Source organism: Exophiala xenobiotica (genome assembly GCF_000835505.1).
Source record: "Exophiala xenobiotica strain CBS 118157 unplaced genomic scaffold supercont1.7, whole genome shotgun sequence".
In the NCBI taxonomy this organism is placed as follows: domain Eukaryota; kingdom Fungi; phylum Ascomycota; class Eurotiomycetes; order Chaetothyriales; family Herpotrichiellaceae; genus Exophiala; species Exophiala xenobiotica.
The window spans coordinates 1,394,764-1,410,491 of record NW_013562488.1 but is presented as its reverse complement, the minus strand read 5'-3'; the positions used below and the strand labels follow the sequence as shown (position 1 = coordinate 1,410,491).

At 52.3% G+C, this 15,728-nt stretch overlaps 5 protein-coding genes across 8 annotated transcripts; 1 reads left to right on the top strand and 4 right to left on the bottom strand.

Annotated features, from left to right (window-relative positions):
* Positions 1-35: 35 nt before the first annotated feature.
* On the bottom strand, positions 36-2,973 carry PV05_11220. Of its 3 annotated transcripts, XM_013454681.1 has the most exons (10): positions 2,357-2,973; positions 2,280-2,307; positions 2,227-2,233; positions 2,061-2,115; positions 1,347-2,012; positions 964-1,249; positions 796-909; positions 699-719; positions 477-561; positions 36-389 (listed from the first exon to the last, which is right to left on the bottom strand). In XM_013454681.1, the coding sequence occupies exons 1-10, from the start codon at positions 2,420-2,422 to the stop codon at positions 230-232; spliced, it is 1,488 nt and encodes a 495-aa protein (XP_013310135.1). In that variant the 5' UTR covers positions 2,423-2,973; the 3' UTR covers positions 36-229. The 3 variants fall into 3 exon arrangements, with proteins under 3 accessions (XP_013310135.1, XP_013310133.1, XP_013310134.1); XM_013454679.1 differs by having other exon boundaries at positions 2,061-2,233; XM_013454680.1 differs by having other exon boundaries at positions 477-719.
* A 251-nt stretch (positions 2,974-3,224) lies between these two features.
* Positions 3,225-4,898, top strand: PV05_11219. 2 transcript variants are annotated; one of them, XM_013454677.1, is made up of 3 exons: positions 3,225-4,002; positions 4,053-4,169; positions 4,227-4,898. In XM_013454677.1, the coding sequence occupies exon 1, from the start codon at positions 3,479-3,481 to the stop codon at positions 3,965-3,967; it is 489 nt and encodes a 162-aa protein (XP_013310131.1). In that variant the 5' UTR covers positions 3,225-3,478; the 3' UTR covers positions 3,968-4,002; positions 4,053-4,169; positions 4,227-4,898. The 2 variants fall into 2 exon arrangements, with proteins under 2 accessions (XP_013310131.1, XP_013310132.1); XM_013454678.1 differs by having other exon boundaries at positions 4,053-4,898.
* PV05_11218 (uncharacterized protein) lies at positions 4,729-6,648 on the bottom strand. The gene is made up of 3 exons (XM_013454676.1): positions 6,070-6,648; positions 5,650-5,812; positions 4,729-5,567 (listed from the first exon to the last, which is right to left on the bottom strand). The coding sequence occupies exons 1-3, from the start codon at positions 6,565-6,567 to the stop codon at positions 4,999-5,001; spliced, it is 1,230 nt and encodes a 409-aa protein (XP_013310130.1). The 5' UTR covers positions 6,568-6,648; the 3' UTR covers positions 4,729-4,998.
* A 225-nt stretch (positions 6,649-6,873) lies between these two features.
* Positions 6,874-9,466, bottom strand: PV05_11217 (uncharacterized protein). Its single transcript, XM_013454675.1, has 3 exons — positions 8,220-9,466; positions 7,297-8,170; positions 6,874-7,243 (listed from the first exon to the last, which is right to left on the bottom strand). The coding sequence occupies exons 1-3, from the start codon at positions 8,784-8,786 to the stop codon at positions 7,221-7,223; spliced, it is 1,464 nt and encodes a 487-aa protein (XP_013310129.1). The 5' UTR covers positions 8,787-9,466; the 3' UTR covers positions 6,874-7,220.
* Positions 9,467-9,822: 356 nt separating this feature from the next.
* Positions 9,823-14,719, bottom strand: PV05_11216 (uncharacterized protein). Its single transcript, XM_013454674.1, has one exon. It carries the CDS (start codon positions 14,435-14,437, stop codon positions 10,013-10,015), a length of 4,425 nt encoding a protein of 1,474 aa, XP_013310128.1. The 5' UTR covers positions 14,438-14,719; the 3' UTR covers positions 9,823-10,012.
* Positions 14,720-15,728: the final 1,009 nt, after the last annotated feature.

Sequence of the window (15,728 nt, the reverse complement as noted above, 5' to 3'; positions counted from 1 at the left end):
CCTCGATGATGGTATTCGTCGATCTTCAATCAACATCATGGAATGATATAGCATTGTCATGTCCAAGTACGACTAGAATAGATCGCCCTGAATATTCCCATAGATATTACCCTTTCTCTTCATCCCATCATCTCCCTGCGAGGAGAAGTAGCGCGTGCCGGCACTCAATTTTGCGCTACGAAAACGCCACGAAAGGGCCCTTTAGCCTGATATCCAACAGCGTCCCCTGTTAAGCTACAGCGGGCTTGCCCTGCGAACTCTCCACCTGCATCATGCCAGCCTTGTCTTGCATGACGGCGTCTTCGACCGCGAGATCGTTCTCATTCACCAACACCACCTTGTCGCCGAATGCAGCTGCGACCTCTTCCAACGTCTTTTGCTTTGTCTCACTGCCAGGAGCTGTCAGCTTCCGATACATCTCACAGTTCCGAGACTCGTAGGACGAAAACACTCAATAAGCGCGAGGTAGGACTTACGGGAAGTAGAGGTATGCCACAACGAGGAAGAAGGCCGAACAGGCTACGAAGACGTAATAATAGTTCTCGTGGATATTTGCGAATGCTGCAGTATTTCAAGGCTTGTGTCAGCGTGGACTGCAGACGAGCGCAGAGGAATGGGCCTTAGGTAGGGAAGCCAGTCAAAGTCATATTGCTCGCAGACATCCACAAGCCCCACGTCAGTAACAGCGAGTGACTTACCGCTTGGTCCGGCTTCAGTGACTGTAGTAAAAGAAATACACGTTAGCTTGATCATAAACCGACGATCAGGGAAAAGTGATCCCACGAAGCCACTTACTTCCGACATTGACAATAAAGTGGGAGGCGGCCGCCAGACCCATGACTTTGGATCGAAGAGCGATAGGAAGCACTTCAGCGCCATATAGCCAGGTCGTGCTGTTCAACATGCCGTCTGTGCAAGATTAGTATATTGCCATTTCCCACCGATAGGAGCTGAAAGGCGTACAGTAAGTCACTACGAAGAGATAAATTCCCAACACTGCAAAGCCTTTGCCGACTTTATTGTCGGTATTCTGGAATTCACGCTGCATGACGGCGGCGTAGATCTCAATGATTATAACGCCTGAAAGACCAGCGAGAATCATCTTTCGGCGACCCCATTGATCAGTCAGGAATTTTGTGGTAAGGACATTGGAGGTGAACGCGAGGGTGCCGTAAATGGCGGCCAAAGCCAGGATCATATGGCTGTTGATCCCTAGAGACTTGAACAGAATCGTCTGGTAATATTGGATCTGCAAGTTGTTAGAAACCCGCTTTCGAAAGTGGCTGCGGCTCGAAGCAAAACACAGATAGGTACTGGCCCAGCAAGTAGAGAAGGAGCAAACTTACGACGTTGACGCCAGTGAGACTTGTCATGGTCTGCACAGCGATGGACACAAGGGCTCTGTGGCGGAAGAGTTTGAAGACTTCACTCAGCGACTTGATTTCTCGATGCTGCTCAAATTCGATCTGTGCACGCATGAGGGCGAACTCCTCGTGGACCTCGTGACTGGCGAGATCACGTCGGATGCGCATGAATTGGCGACGGGCTTCTTCGATCTTGCCATTCCTGATGAGCTGACGAGGTGAGTTGGGCATGAATGTGGCCAGACCGATGAAGAGGATGATCCCCCAAGGGACCTGGACGCCGAGTGGGAGGCGCCATTGTGTCGGACCGTAGGAGGCATAGCTGCACGCGAACCCTACCCAATTCGACATCATCGTCCCAAGCGAAATACCGCAGCCAGAGATACCGCCAATCAGACCACGATGCTTTGGAGCCGAGATTTCGCTGAGATATATCGGTACTGTTGCAACCATTCCTCCAACTGCGAGGCCAGCCAAAGCGCGACCAGCCAGAAACATGCCCATGTTCTGAGCAGCAGTCTGTATTACAGTACCTACTGTAACAATCACACACATCAGTTGCATAAAGCGGATACGGCCAAGGAAGTCGCCAATAAAGGTTTGAGTCAGGGCGCCGATAGCCTCGCCAGCGATATAGACGGAAACGACCTAGCGAAAATCAGTGGACGGCTTTCGAGGCAACGAGGTAAAACATACTGCACCCGTCAGACCCTTGGATGGGTGATTCATGTAGTCAACCCATGATTCGTGACTAGAAACATCCAGAGGTCATGTCAGTTCTGCTTCAGGGTCCGTGATGTGTCTCAGTCGATGAAGATTATTCAGAAGAGCTGTTCACTTCCGGAATGCTGTAGTCACTTACGCAATGGCTGGAATTGTCAGTCTCTTACGCACAAATCAGACGGTCGAACTCACTTGTGGTAGCAATGCCAGTATCAAACCCCTGAGATTCAGTCAGAACAACCTCAAGCAACCTAGAGGAGGGAGCATACGAAGAGGAAGGTGCCAACCGCCGCAAAGCAGGACACCCCTAAGGTATACCATATCGAGCCTGCCATGTCGGGTTCAACAGTTTCTCGCAGTTCTTCCGAGTCAATATTGCGTCGACAAAAAGAAGATTTTCAGCACAGGTAGCGAGGGGTTCACGGGAGGAGTGGAAGCAGCTTAAAGGAAGGATCAGCTATGGAAATACTCATCAGCACCTTCGGCTCAAAGACCGAACATGCGATTGCCGTTCAGCCACGTTTTGATAGCACGAGGGGGCATGAGTGTCCGTTTCGGGTTATTGAGAAGCGATCGGTCCGCTGGCAGGCTCTGCCAAGTACCTCGTAGCGTGCTCGTCGATATGTAAGTATGTTGTTGGTTGGACCAACAAAGGACAAGAGGCATAAGACCAATTTAGACAAGCTCCCAGCCACGAAACAGGTCAATTGCCGATGCATACCTGCTAGGGACGGAATCATGACCGATGTGCACCGTTGAGGCAGGATCAACAGCCGGGCGAGCACAGTAACCTTGGCAAGGTCTCTCGATTCGACGAAGCTGGCAGTCGCTTGAACGACGTTATGAGATAGTGGCATATTCCGGAGAAGGTGTGAGGGGATGAACCTGTGGGCGACTGGGAGTAAGCAAGCAATGCAAGCTATGGGGGTCACGGGGAGTTAAGCGAAGGGTGGCCCAACGGTCAAGTCGCCACGAGCTCCGTGTGGCACGGTCCTGTCGGTGTAAATCCATCCGGGAGCCAAACGTCGACGACGTCCGCTTCAGGACTTCTGACCGAAGAGTGTCGCGGCAGGGCATAATCAAGCTCATATATTGCATGTGCTGAATTTCTCTTCGCAATCGACCATAGGATTTTGTGGAAAACAGGACTTCCCGTTCGCTCAGTCAATACTTAAGCCACATGCCGACGAGTCAGTAGCAAAGTTGGTGACAATTTGCGAATCCTCGTTGTTGATTGTTGCTTTTTGCTTTTTGCCATCTCGAATGAATCTTTTACCATATGGAACGAATCCTTTTTGCCATTCCAGTGTCCAGTCGATTTTGCCAGGATTGCTTGAGAGCCAGTCCTCATGGAGTAAATACTGGGAATTCGGAGCAGGGCCGCTTTGACTATGATGGTTATCATACGGGTATTGACCGCCGAGCCTGACTCCCGTAAGTACTCGATCGTTGGCTCGCTGAAGACAACAAGTTCATTGTTGAACAAGAATGACACCTTTCTTTTGGGAAGACGGCATTGCATAGTAACCCAAACACTGGGTCCTAGTGGTAGGCCAGGAAGTCATTCCCTGTTCTTCAGGTCCCTCTCCATTCACTTGAGCCTCCAGGGCTTTAAGCCCCAGAGAGAATGGACTTATACGGCAGGAGTGTTTGACTTAGACCTCAATTCACCTCTAGTGGGAACTTCGGCGAGAATTCGACAAGCAGCCATGAGTGGGGGAACCCAGATCGAGCATGCGCTCGCACTTCTTGACCTTGAGGAGCGCCAACTACTCATCGAGCGAAAGAAAATAGAACTGGACCGAAAGAGACTAGCGACGTCTCCAGGCCATCACTACTCAGAACCCTGTCGATCTCACCGTAGACATCATCAGTTGTGAAGTCAAGCAAAGACATGGTCAGGTTGCGGACGAGGGTACGTATTCCCCAGAGCTTTACGTGCAGCAGCTGCTGATTCTTGAACAGGAAAAAGTGCTGTAGCCGCCGCCGTCAAGCAAAACGAGAAGAAAGAAGCTACATCCGCCGTCGCCGAGTCCGTAGTCGCATCCGCGCCGATTTATGACTCCGCTCAGAAGCAGACCAGTAAGCACCATCGAGTTACACCGTTGTTGACAGCTGTGATTAGTAACAACCCAGCAGACTCGACCCTGACGCAAGCTTCTTGGGACACTGCTAGCTCTGGAACCGTTGGACCGCACGATACCACGGCCCCCGCCGTACGACAGGCGGTTGCTGAAACGTTCAGCCAAACCCGTGATATTCTGGATACTTCACCTCCGCCCGCAAGAACGATCACTAGTCTTCCAGTCTCAGTTCGACCAACCTTGGGAAAGCGCCCGAGAACAATTGACAGTTCAAGTTCGGAAGAGGACGAAGAATATACGCATACCTACGCCCGTCGAACTCAAGCTGCGCCTGACAAGCGAGCACGGACGAACCAACCACGTCATGTGTACAACTCAGCAACGAAAAGCTTCACGCTTGTCTAGCAGCACTTCGGCAGACATCCTCACTTCGGAAGCGTCGGTCAACTGAGAATGGTGGTACGAAAGCACGACTTGGGATATTCAACCAAGCTGGCATGACCTTCGGAGATCCGAACGCAAAGAAAGATCGCGCAGATTGGACTACTAATTGAGTGGTGAGCAGCTAGAATGCAGCAAGGCATGCCTGCATAATCAACAGAAGGAATCCGCATGCTTTTTGCCTATCAAGTATATACTCTCATCGCTTCATGGGGTATCATGTTGAATCCACAGAAACCATATTTTGTCCAAATCCAGCTTTTGTTGAAAAGCCACTGGTGACAATTATGCATATGCATATGTTAGGTGCCGTACTCACCCTTGTTGACCCCAAAACTCAACCGTGGTCGCCTCATCCAAACCGACAACGATGCCTACCAGGTAATTTACGGCTCTCCCCAGATCTCATCGGCAATCTCCCTCACGAGCGCCAACTTCTTGCTCTGATCCTCCATGCTGAGCGGGTACCCGGTCTCATGCGTACTGAACCCGCACTGAGGACTGATGCCGATCCGCTTGAGCGCCTCCTCGCGCGTCTGGCCGGACCCTTCAGCCACAAAGTCCGCAGCCTTATATATCCGTCTCTTCGTCTCCTCTTTGTCCTCCAGCTCCCGCAACTTGGTACTGATACAACCGACGATGACATTCTTGTTCTTGGGCAGGAACTTGAGCGGCTCGAATCCGCCGGCCCGCTCGGTGTCATATTCCAAATAGAAGGTGTTGACGTTCAAATTCTCAAACAACTTCTTCGCAATGATGTCGTACGCTCCCTCGGCGAAGTGGCGGCCACCGATGAAGTTGCCTCGGCACAAGTGCACGCCTGTATGCATGTCCTCGGGACAGTTGGCTATTGAGTCGTTGTACAGTCGAATGTACGCGTCCAGCAAGTCGTCGACACTGCCGGTATTGTCTTTATCTTCTTCCCAGCCTTTGCGGAAGGCCGTCGAGCAGAAGTCTTCACCCCCAGAGTGTCAGCTTTCATATCCTAGAATGCCGAACGTCAGGCGTTCAATGGGAAAATTACGTGGGACACTTACAAGCCAAACCTGGATCATCGAACTGAACATTTCTCAACCCAGCATCATACAACGTCTGTAGTTCTGCAGAGTATGCTTTGGCGACGTCCTTAAAATAATCGGTATCGTTGGCGTATGCTTCAGGTGTGTAAGCTCGGCCTTGCTTGTACCGCATGTGGAACCACTGGGAATCCATTGTCAGCCTCAACCTCTCATACAATGCAGTCAGCGTGAAAACGCCATCCGCCTGAGAGCTAAGTGCATATTCGGGCACCGTGTCCAGCACAGCCTGAGAAGCCATCTCTTGGCTATGCTGCTTCTTATCTTTTTGCCTTGGGAGCAAAGGTAGCAACTCCACCAATGCTGTCTCTCACCCCTTCTCACATCCTACTCCCACCACCACTCAAAAGACCGAGACAAAGCTTTTCAAAAGGGACTCACCGCAGGCGTAATCATTGTCAACTTAATGTCTCCCCACTGCTGCTTCGGCACAAACTCCTGCACCAACTTCAATTCATGCAGATTACTCCGCGTCCCGGCCTGAGGATACTTGATCTTGCTTCCCGCGATGACCGAATCGCCCGGCATGACCTTGCGATCCCTCTCAATCAAGCTAACAACGTCCGGATGGTACAGCCTGAACATACTGGCCTCGGCATCCTGCAAGCGGGTCGTGCCCTCGAGCTCATCCCAAAACAAGCCCCAGAACCGTGTCCGGTTGAACTCGCCGCTCGTCACGCCCTTGAAACCCAAGTCCAATTGAGTCTTCACAATCTGTCCGATGGCCTCTTTCTCGACGGCGGGAAGGCCCGCCTCTTCCTCCGAAAGGCCCTGGTCACGAATGGCGGCGCGGACGTCCAGCAGCTTTTGTGGTCGGAGCAGCGAGCCCATATGCTCGGCCCGGAAAGGCGGTGCTCGGTGAAGCTTCGAAGACGCCATGCTTGTGACCTGGTTTCCGGGATCAAAGAGAAAATGGGGTCAACTAACGAAAAGAGTGTAGACTACGTGTCAGGAAGAAGGAAAAACTCGATTCAAGCTGGGCCCTCGCAAATCCACATTGGAGCCCGTTTTGTGGGAAATTCTGGCAGAATGCTTGCAGCTTCCCCGCAACTCTTGCGTCCAATGAAAGCGACGAGCCAATCGCCCACGGGGCATTCATCGGATAAATCCCACGGTCACCACGGTATATATCATGACCACGGTGTATGAACAAGGACGCAAAAGAAGAGAGGCTGGACAATGAACCAAGATCGAATAGCCTTCAGGATCTACGGTGATACAAAGTATTATGTAGCTCGAGCAACTCAATGCAATCCTTCGTCGCCCACGACAGCATCAATACCCCGAGATTTGCTGCATTGTATTGACACTTTTTCAATATCTGTGCGTCAACCGTCGCAACCCATTTAAGAAACGCGCACCCCAAGAGAATAGACCGTTGATGGTCCAGCCTGCAGCTCATTGAGAGCCTGTCGCCTAGGCTCATCCCCTCCAGCTTTCCATGAATGTTGGGCAATGCCCAGAAACCATTCGAGAACGACGAGGCGTCAAGGGCCTGAGACAAGTAGCCCAGGTAGTAAATGAATCGGCCGTTAGATACGATGTTTCTCGCTTTCTGAATTCATTGTCAGCAAGCTAGATCCAGCGGGTATGGAGGCTGAGACTCACCTAATCTCGAGTAAAGCATGTACAGCGCCATTTGGTTGCACTCCTGTGTACCAGTAATGGTGACCAGACGCTCATTGCTGTTATCCTGAGGTTCGTTGATTTTGATGACACTGCCACTGAGATGTCGAATTTCGTTGATTTTGGCCCCACCTTTGCCAATGATGGCTCCAACCATATCGTTTGGAATGAAGATCTGCTGAGTGATAGGTTGTCCCGGAATAGCGTGCGCTGGCTGTGCTGGCTGACCATGTGGACCCGGTTGAGGTGGCATCTGTCCATATGGACCAGGTTGTGGAGGCATGGCACCATAACTTGGTGTGCGTGGTGTCGCTGCATATGGCGTGCCATGTTGGGGATATGGCTTTTGAGGAGGCGCATGCATTTGCGGGGCACCATAAGATTGTGGTGGCATTCGTTGAGGGGGTTGAGTGTTGTGTCTCTTGTACATGTCTGGATGGCCGAACTGGCCTCCAGCAGGTTGCGGGACATATGGCACTACTTGCATACCACCAGGGACAACACCAGCAGGACCACCGCTTCTCGTGGCGTAGGCAGAAGCAGCCGGGCCACCAAAGCGTTCTGTCAACTGTTCAACCAAAGTCACAGCAACATAATACGTTGCGATGTGGACGGCATCGGCGACACCTAGCACCACCAAGGAACGCTCGGTCGACAGTGGCAAGCATGAGTCAGAAGCATTCAAGCGTGCACCCGACGCTTCTTGGATCTCACGAATCCGAACGCCAGATTTGCCGATAATAGAGCCAATAAGAATATGTGGAATTAGTAGTCGCAGAGGGTATGTCTTGGACTGGGCAGTAGAAGGAGCCTCGAGGGGTTCATTGTTGAGAGTACGAATGATGAGACCAAACGCCTGGAAAAGTCAGCAGAGTCGAATAAGCAAGAGTAGATTGCTAACATACCTTGGCGACAGCATCTTGAGCTCCACTGACCGTCAAGATACGCTCAACGGCACCACGGGAATAGTCACTGACAGTGCATTTCGCACCAGAAAGCTTTCGAATCTGGGTCACGTTCTCGCCACCTTTACCAATGCAGGTGGCAGCTTCAGCACTGGAGATGACAGCACGAATATGTATCCATTGTGTCTCGTCTTGTGATGCGCCACCAGGTGCCTGAGAGCCAGCTCGATCGTTTTGAGAGGTTATGGGCGGAAGTGGCAATGCGTCTGCAGGTGGTAGGATTGCGGCTCGGTTGCCCGCTGGAAGAGCTGATGTCTCTGCGTCTGCCTCTGCAGCACCATTTGTCACTGGGGCTGGTAGTCCTTGTTCTTCTGTTGATTTTGTTCCTTCAACCACAGTAACTTCAGCATCCTCGGATGCTTCTGGTGCAGTCTGTTCTTTGACCACCTTGTCAAGTGCTGGGCGCTTTGCTTCGGGCAGGTCAGTTGGGGCGGATGGAGAGGAGGGGTCCTCCAGGGGTCGTTTTGCTGAGGACATTGCTGTGGTGGATGTGGGTGACGCAGACATATCGCGTGGCTTGGAAGAATCACCCAAGTGGACAGGGTTTGCTCAATTTCCTTATTATTATTGTTCTTGCGAGAACTTATGTACACCAGGGATGTCGAAAGAAAATGTGCTGGTGCAAAGGAGGGTCGGGGATGCCAAACGCGACGACAGAGACTGTGTAAGGGTGTTTTTGAAGCTTCGTGCTAGGATTGGTGGTGGACTGAGGAACGTTCTGTGCTCTTGAGATTCCGAGGGTGTAAGAAAGGAGGTGAGGCGGTGAACGAAGGTGTGAAATCTTCAACGGTGAGGTCGTAGGAGGAGGAGTAAGAGGGTGATGGTAGGAGGAGGTGAGGTTGAGTAAAACAACGCCTTGAAGATGCTCCCGTTTCCCGTACCCAGCAGTTGCAGGGTGAACCTGTACTTAACTCGAGAGACCTTCGCGTGGATGAAGAGAAAGGCAAGATAAGTGAAGAGGCGTGGGGAGAGGATGGACGACTGAAGGGTAGCGCGACTGATGCCACGCAGCGCAAAGGCAGGATGTAGCGAAGGAGAAGGAAAGACCCAGTCGTGGGGCAGTTTTTGATGGGTTTGAAGAGACGCGCAGCAAAACTGTCAGTCTGAGTGAAAGAGGAGTAGATGTCAGAAAGAGCAAGGGAAGTTGTGTGTCGTCGATCGATTCCCTCCTTTAAGTCGAAGCGACGCCGCCTAGTAAATCAAGAGCCGGGGAAGGACGAGCGACAAGATTTGCAGCTTCGTTAGTGCCAAGCCTGTCAAACACATCTGGTCACATGACATCCACCACGTTCACGTGCCCTCTCGTGCCTCTCCAAGCTGGCTCCATTATTCCCCGTTGCTACGAGTACAGGAGGTGAGGAGGCAGGCCGTTTGGCACCTATTGCCCCCATCATCCCCTACTGACTATCTACATCTAACGACGCTTGGGCTCCTCATGAGTCCTGACGCCCCTGCGACTGCCGCTTGTTCCAACTTGGGATCAACAAGACGCTCGTAGGTGGTAGATCACGCGCATTGGCATCATGGCAGCAGTCGAAGGAACGGTGAGCTTGCATCATGGTAGCATTTCCAGATAGGTATGTTTGCGAAGCCTAGTGTGCCTAAGTGGCCTTCATTAAACATTGATCCTGCTATTTAGACAAGAAAGACACTGCAGACCGCTTTTCATTCCAAATCTGTGGTATCGCTGTTGAGCCAGATTCCAATGTGCCCAAACACTGGAGTCAGCTGCCTCATCTCTTCGCTCCTGCTGTTTTTCGCTTCTCCTCCAAAACAGTCTTTAACATAGTTGCGGCTTCCTTGCGACGATGTGCTTGCGCCCGACATCGTTCTCTGTCCTCTGCTGATATTAATGAAAGACCACCATTCTGACTAGCTCTAAAGCTCTTGCTCGAACGGGTACTGCTGCCAAACTTGGAATCGGGGGTATGGTAGATGCTCCCTGCACTTCCTGGGGTGGTGCCATTCGCCGATCGACTACCATGTACTGGAGTACTGGGGCTCTTGACCGCCTCGCCGTTGCTGATCATTGAAGACGCCAACGAAAGATCCAAATTCTTGAGCTGAGCCTCGAGAAAATCAATGTCTGCACTCTTCTGCTCCGCCATCGACATCATTTTGCTGACTGTCTTTGTCACAGCTTCGACTGTTGGCTTCTTCTGCGACACCGCTTTGCCCACAATGCTACTTCGCCTGCCGATCGTGTCGGTGGGCCTAGATTGGGCGAGCTTCGCACGCAGAACTGAGATGCATTCTTCCACCTGGACGAGCTTGGTCTGCACCGAAGTGAATGCTCTGCGGAGGTCATGCTGGATAGAAGCTTGTTCGGCAGATAGAGGCGCGGCAATTCCACTCTCGGACGAGGATAGAGCGTGGATGGTTTTGCGTACAGAAGTGAGCTTGGTTCTTAACTCAAACAGATCGCGCCCAATCAGAGCCTGACACTGCTGGACCTTTCCACCAAAATGATCGATTTGGCTGTCAGCAAGAAGATCTGACAGAACTGCTTGTCCTTCGTGAAGTCGCGTAATGTCGGTCAGGAACCACTCGTCGTTGAGAGCATCCATAGGCGTTTCCGACTGCAGAACTGACGGCCAAGATTTGTTCGTGGCTTCTGGTTGCTGGTATTTCATGAAAGCAGATAGTGATCGGCAGTTGATACCCAGGGTGAAGACCATGGAATTGATGTCCGAGTACAACCGTTCAATCTGTGCAGGTATACCCGTTTTTGTGGTTTCTTCTGGAGGCTTTGGTTGATAGGTAATGAAGTCGTCCAGATTCGCCGATGGAGAAACAGGTCTAGCGAGCTCCTGTCGTAATCTCTCATCTTCATCATCCTGAAGGGGTTGGAGTTGCTCGGCCTCTTCCTGCGCCTTCTGGCGGGCGACAGCCTCGCGCCGGGCTTTCTCTTTGGCTGCTTCCTCTTCTCTTGTCTTGGCAGCTTGAGCAGCAAGCGCAGATTTTTGGTATTCGGCTTTTCGTTGGTCTACAATAGATCTGGGATGTGCAGGCGCGCTCACAGATCTGGCTGACTCTACTCTCAGCTTCTCGGTAGGTAGAAGATGCCGCACCGGGCTCGGTGAACGAGGGCTCTCTTGTGGTTTGGGAGGAGCAAAGACCGGTCCAGAGCCGACCTCGCCGAATAGTGGTCGAGCGGGCTTCTGTGCCACGACTTTCGAAGACACCTTGGTGAAAAGACCCCCAGTGGGGCTCGTCTCAGTACTTCTTCCGCCGCTCTTGAACGAGCTTTCTGGTGAAGTTTGCAACTGCTCGTGCTGCTCTTCCGTCGTCTCATCTTCTGAACCGACCTCACCTGTGACTTCCTCACCGCTACCCTCAAAGTCGGAGCTGAAGTCCTCATCCTCCTCCTCTCCTTCACTCGGCAATTCTGGCTGCTCTTCGTCATTGTGGGCGGCTTTCGCCACGGGGAGGAAGTCTGGAGGTAACGGAGCCTCTTCTGGGGAGCCTTTCGAGCGATTTGAAGAGCCTGAAGTATCTCCAGAAGCATATCGTGGTTTGCTCACAGTGTCTGGCGGAAGAGGTGCCTCGGGAACGTTCGCTAAGTCAATCGACTCTTCGTCGCTAGGTGGCTCCTCTTTGATCTTGGGGCCATCTTCAATCTTTGCAAAAGTATTCACTGGTTCGCTTTTCTGGACAGCGGCAGGAGTAGCGGTTGTGGCTGTCTTAGTGCCAAACAGGGTCATGTGAGGTGCGGGAGTTTCCTTTGGTGTCGTAGAGGGTAGGGCTCCAAACGACCAGCCTGGCGTGGTCGTTTGAGGTTGTGGAGTTGTAGTCTGGTGTGATGGTTGACCGAACAAGCTGGACACGGGTGGAGCAGGCGTAGCTTTCGACTGGGTCAGCGTAGAGGGTGGCGTTACCAGTGTTTGGGGAGGATTGAAAGTTGCAGGCGCGACGAAACCTCTGGCTTCCTTTCCCTCCGATTCAGCCTCGCTCGCCGCACTCTCCTCCTCCATCTCGGCCTCTTTATCGTGTGTTGGTGAAAGAGCACTCTTGGATCCGCTCAGCATGTCGCCGAAAGATGTTCCGAAGCCAAATCCGCTGGGTTCTTTGGGTTTGAGGAGGTCATCTTTTGCGCTTCCATCGCCCTGGAACGTTGACTGTAATTTAAATGCACCAGCATTGCCGAACGAACCTTGGCCTTCCACAGGTTTGGCTCCTCCAAAGGAGGGTGCAGCGGGCTTATTTGTGCCGAACGCACTTGTAGATGGCTCCCCAAATGTACTTTTTCCAGCAGCTGCTGCAAATGGACTTTGTGTTCCTTGGTCAGTGCGTCCGCTTGCGAATGAGCCAAAGCCACCTCCTTTAGAGAATGAGGCGAAACCTGAGCCGCCCGACGCACCGCCGGCGCTGGCGAAAGGACTGGAAAGTGAAGAAGCTCCGAAGGTGGAACCACCGCCGATATTAGAGGATTGACCAAAAGGTGGTTGTCGAGAGCCCAGTGCACTCGCTGATCCAAATGCAGTGGCTGCACCAAACGCTGGCTTGCTGGTAGCCGCTCCAAAAGTGTCAGAGCCACCAGGCCCAGCAAACCCGGTAGTGGCCCAAGAGGGCTTGTCAGAGGCAATTGGTGATGAGGTACCAAGGGGTTTTGCTGTCAGAGCTCCAAACCCAGCCTGAGTGGCGGGTGCACCAAAAGTCGCGGTAGGCTTCGCGAGCGGACTGGCATTGTTTAGCTGCCCGAAAGTGCCTGTTGATGGGCTAGGTCCTGATGACGCAGTAGAAGTGGGCTTGCCTGAAGAGCCTCTAGCCGCTTCCACGTTTGCAAACCCCGAAAAGGCGGTCTGCTGGCGGACGGAATCATTGTAGATAATCCACCATGACACCAGCAGGCCCTCATTGTTCAAGATTACCAAGCTAGGTACGGGTCCTCCAGTTTCAAGGATTTCCGCATCAGATGGGATAGGATTTGGAACCTTTTCGGTGCTGGACAGATCCAGGGCCATGCCAATTGGAGAGGTATCTTGCATGGTCTCAGACAGCGGGAGCTGTGCGCGGCGCGTGTCGTCCTCGATAGTGGTGAACGTGAAAGCGGAAATTACTGGATCTTGTTGAGAGAGTGCCTTGTCCGACTTGGACAAGAGGCCCACGTCGCTAGCTGTGCTGGCCGATATAATCAGCAGGTCTTGGAGATGAGGAGGAAAATTCCGAAGTCTCGCTATGAAATGTGTAGATGGCAGTCGTTCAAGACCAAAAGGTGCAAGCACCTCTGGCAGCTTCTGGAACGTGTAATTGGTGGTCTTGGGTTCTCGATTTACGATATAGTATTCAGACGGTAGAATACCATCGCTTGTGTCGTTCGGTGTGTAGATGATTAGAAAAGTGTCATTTTCGAGCCACGAAATGCCGGAGACGTGTACATCCGACGAGATGGATGTGGACTTTGGAATTTGTGCCACCACAGTCCCGTCCGGTTTCATTTGTACAGCTGTGCCATCTGCCATACCAGCGACCAATTGTTTGCCTCTGTTACTCCAAGACAGACAGCTAGCGCCATCTTTCAGAACTGGTCCGTTGCTTCCCAACATCATACTTCCAGCCTTCAAGTCCAGCAGCATTAGGTCGCCATTTACCGTAATGAGAGCAAAGAGCTCAGCATGTTCCGGGACAGGATTTGGCACCAATGCGCGCAGGCCTTGACCATTCGTGGAGAGCTGTACTGCGGGGCCGAGTTCTCCCTTTATGATGCGGTCAACCTGGAAGGCTGCCAAACCTCCGTCTCTTTCGCTGGCGACCACTAACACACTCTCGTCGGATGAGAAGGCAACGTGTGATAGTCGCGGCTGAGGAATCTTGATTTCTGGTTTAAGCAATCTGATGGTTCCAATCTCTGGAGAAGACTGGAATGCGTCCCTAACTTTGTCCGTTGTGGTGAGATACAAAGCATCAGGTCCAGCGGCCGCTAGAAGTCCCTTGGCGGAGGCAATACTGAGGAGAGAGGATGAGGGAGGCGGCAGAGCGTCTGATGGCCATGGGGTAGGGAGTAGCCGTACTTTGGTTTCGCCATTGAGAGCCGCGAATCCAAGTTCGTCGGTTTGTATTTCTTGTAGCTCCGGCCCATCTTTGACAGTGGTTCCGCTGGTAGTGTTTGTACCAAAACCCGACGCCCCAGATGCGGCACTTGCGAAGCTGAACGCCATCCTCAATCTCGGAAGCTCTGCGGAGAGCGATCGTTTTGCGTCAAGAGGTGAGATGGAGGATGAGACATGCGGACTTGACGGTGGACGGGTTGGGGTGGAAAAGTTGAAAGAGTGTCGAGGGAGTACCGTAGGCCTCCAGAAGGAAGGGGAACGCTTGTGGTCAGCAATCTTGAGCGGAGGTCATCGAACACAGGCAGACATTCTCTAGGGGACGGTCGAGTTGGCTTGAAGAATACCGTGCTGGGTGCCAGGCAGTATCATGGGGACAACATTCAATCCACAAATTCCGCCCGCGGCTCAAAGTTCCAAAGTAACAAGCGGTCGCGCTAGATTTTGCGTTTGGCGCGTCTAGCTGCCAAGAATACTCCGGCGTCGTACACTACGGTGAATCATTTCGGCCAACTGCTACAAGCCCCTGCGTGCCCCTGAAAGCCGCACATTGGTGGCACACGGGGATCCGTCCGTTATCGACTACTACTACTACTACCAACACCATGGTTTGGTTTGGCACCTACATTGTCCCGACAGTGCCAAACGTACAAGAACCCCAACTGCGATGTCGTTTCGGGTGCATCAACCTCGGTACACTTCGATGTCGGAGACCCTTGGCAGGCCTTGGCTTTTGCGACAAGAAATCTATATCCGAGTCCGCCACTGTATTGTTTTATCAAGCCGAGTTTCTCGGGTTCAAGCAATATCGCCATGTACAGGAAGCAGTCAGGCAGACACCCTCGAAACAAGGCATGTTAACAAGTGCATAGCATTTCCTAGCACTCGCACCGGATGGTATTTCCTTTTCGGCGGTCCTTGACCTTGCTACCTGACAGAATCAGTCTACTGTACAGCCCAGTCTGGACCCGAGAGTTTGGCAGAGTTCCATTGACTAATGGCTTCGACTGGAGCTTTCAAGACTCACCAAAACGGAAGCACCCGGACCTGACCTCTTTCGAGATATTTACCTCGGGTTGTGCCACTTCCCCGCAAGTCTGGGGAATTGGTGCCATCCGCGTATATTCCCCACGCAACTGGACCTTCTCCGGTCGACCTCGTATTGGGACATGCGGAACCGATGCTCGAGGTGAGACTCGAGCTTGAAGGACCCTATAGGAGACGAATATCGCCCTCACTTTCCCAATTTTATCAGTTCCTGATCTTGGCAGGGATGGTTCGATTGCTCCTGACGACTTTGCACGGTCTAGCCTCTGCTTGTTTCCGAGATCGAGAGAAGCGAAGTGGGTACAACTCACAGTTGGCGACCACTAAGGAAGACAGACTCGAATCCAGCTGTCTG

Excerpts from the sequence above, each read along its gene's own strand:
- PV05_11220 (XM_013454681.1), bottom strand. The coding sequence starts at position 2,422 with ATGGCAGGCTCGATATGGTATACCTTAGGGGTGTCCTGCTTTGCGGCG. Across the intron at positions 2,308-2,356 it reads CGGTTGGCACCTTCCTCTTC|GGGTTTGATACTGGCATTGC; the intron begins GTATGCTCCCTC and ends ACTGAATCTCAG. Across the intron at positions 1,250-1,346 it reads GTCTCACTGGCGTCAACGTC|ATCCAATATTACCAGACGAT; the intron begins GTAAGTTTGCTC and ends AACAACTTGCAG.
- PV05_11219 (XM_013454677.1), top strand. The coding sequence starts at position 3,479 with ATGATGGTTATCATACGGGTATTGACCGCCGAGCCTGACTCCCGTAAG.
- PV05_11218 (XM_013454676.1), bottom strand. The coding sequence starts at position 6,567 with ATGGCGTCTTCGAAGCTTCACCGAGCACCGCCTTTCCGGGCCGAGCAT. Across the intron at positions 5,813-6,069 it reads TGACAATGATTACGCCTGCG|TGGTTCCACATGCGGTACAA; the intron begins GTGAGTCCCTTT and ends ATGGATTCCCAG. Across the intron at positions 5,568-5,649 it reads CGATGATCCAGGTTTGGCTT|ACTTCTGCTCGACGGCCTTC; the intron begins GTAAGTGTCCCA and ends CTGGGGGTGAAG.
- PV05_11217 (XM_013454675.1), bottom strand. The coding sequence starts at position 8,786 with ATGTCTGCGTCACCCACATCCACCACAGCAATGTCCTCAGCAAAACGA. Across the intron at positions 8,171-8,219 it reads CTCAAGATGCTGTCGCCAAG|GCGTTTGGTCTCATCATTCG; the intron begins GTATGTTAGCAA and ends TGACTTTTCCAG. Across the intron at positions 7,244-7,296 it reads CATGCTTTACTCGAGATTAG|AAAGCGAGAAACATCGTATC; the intron begins GTGAGTCTCAGC and ends CAATGAATTCAG.
- PV05_11216 (XM_013454674.1), bottom strand. The coding sequence starts at position 14,437 with ATGGCGTTCAGCTTCGCAAGTGCCGCATCTGGGGCGTCGGGTTTTGGT.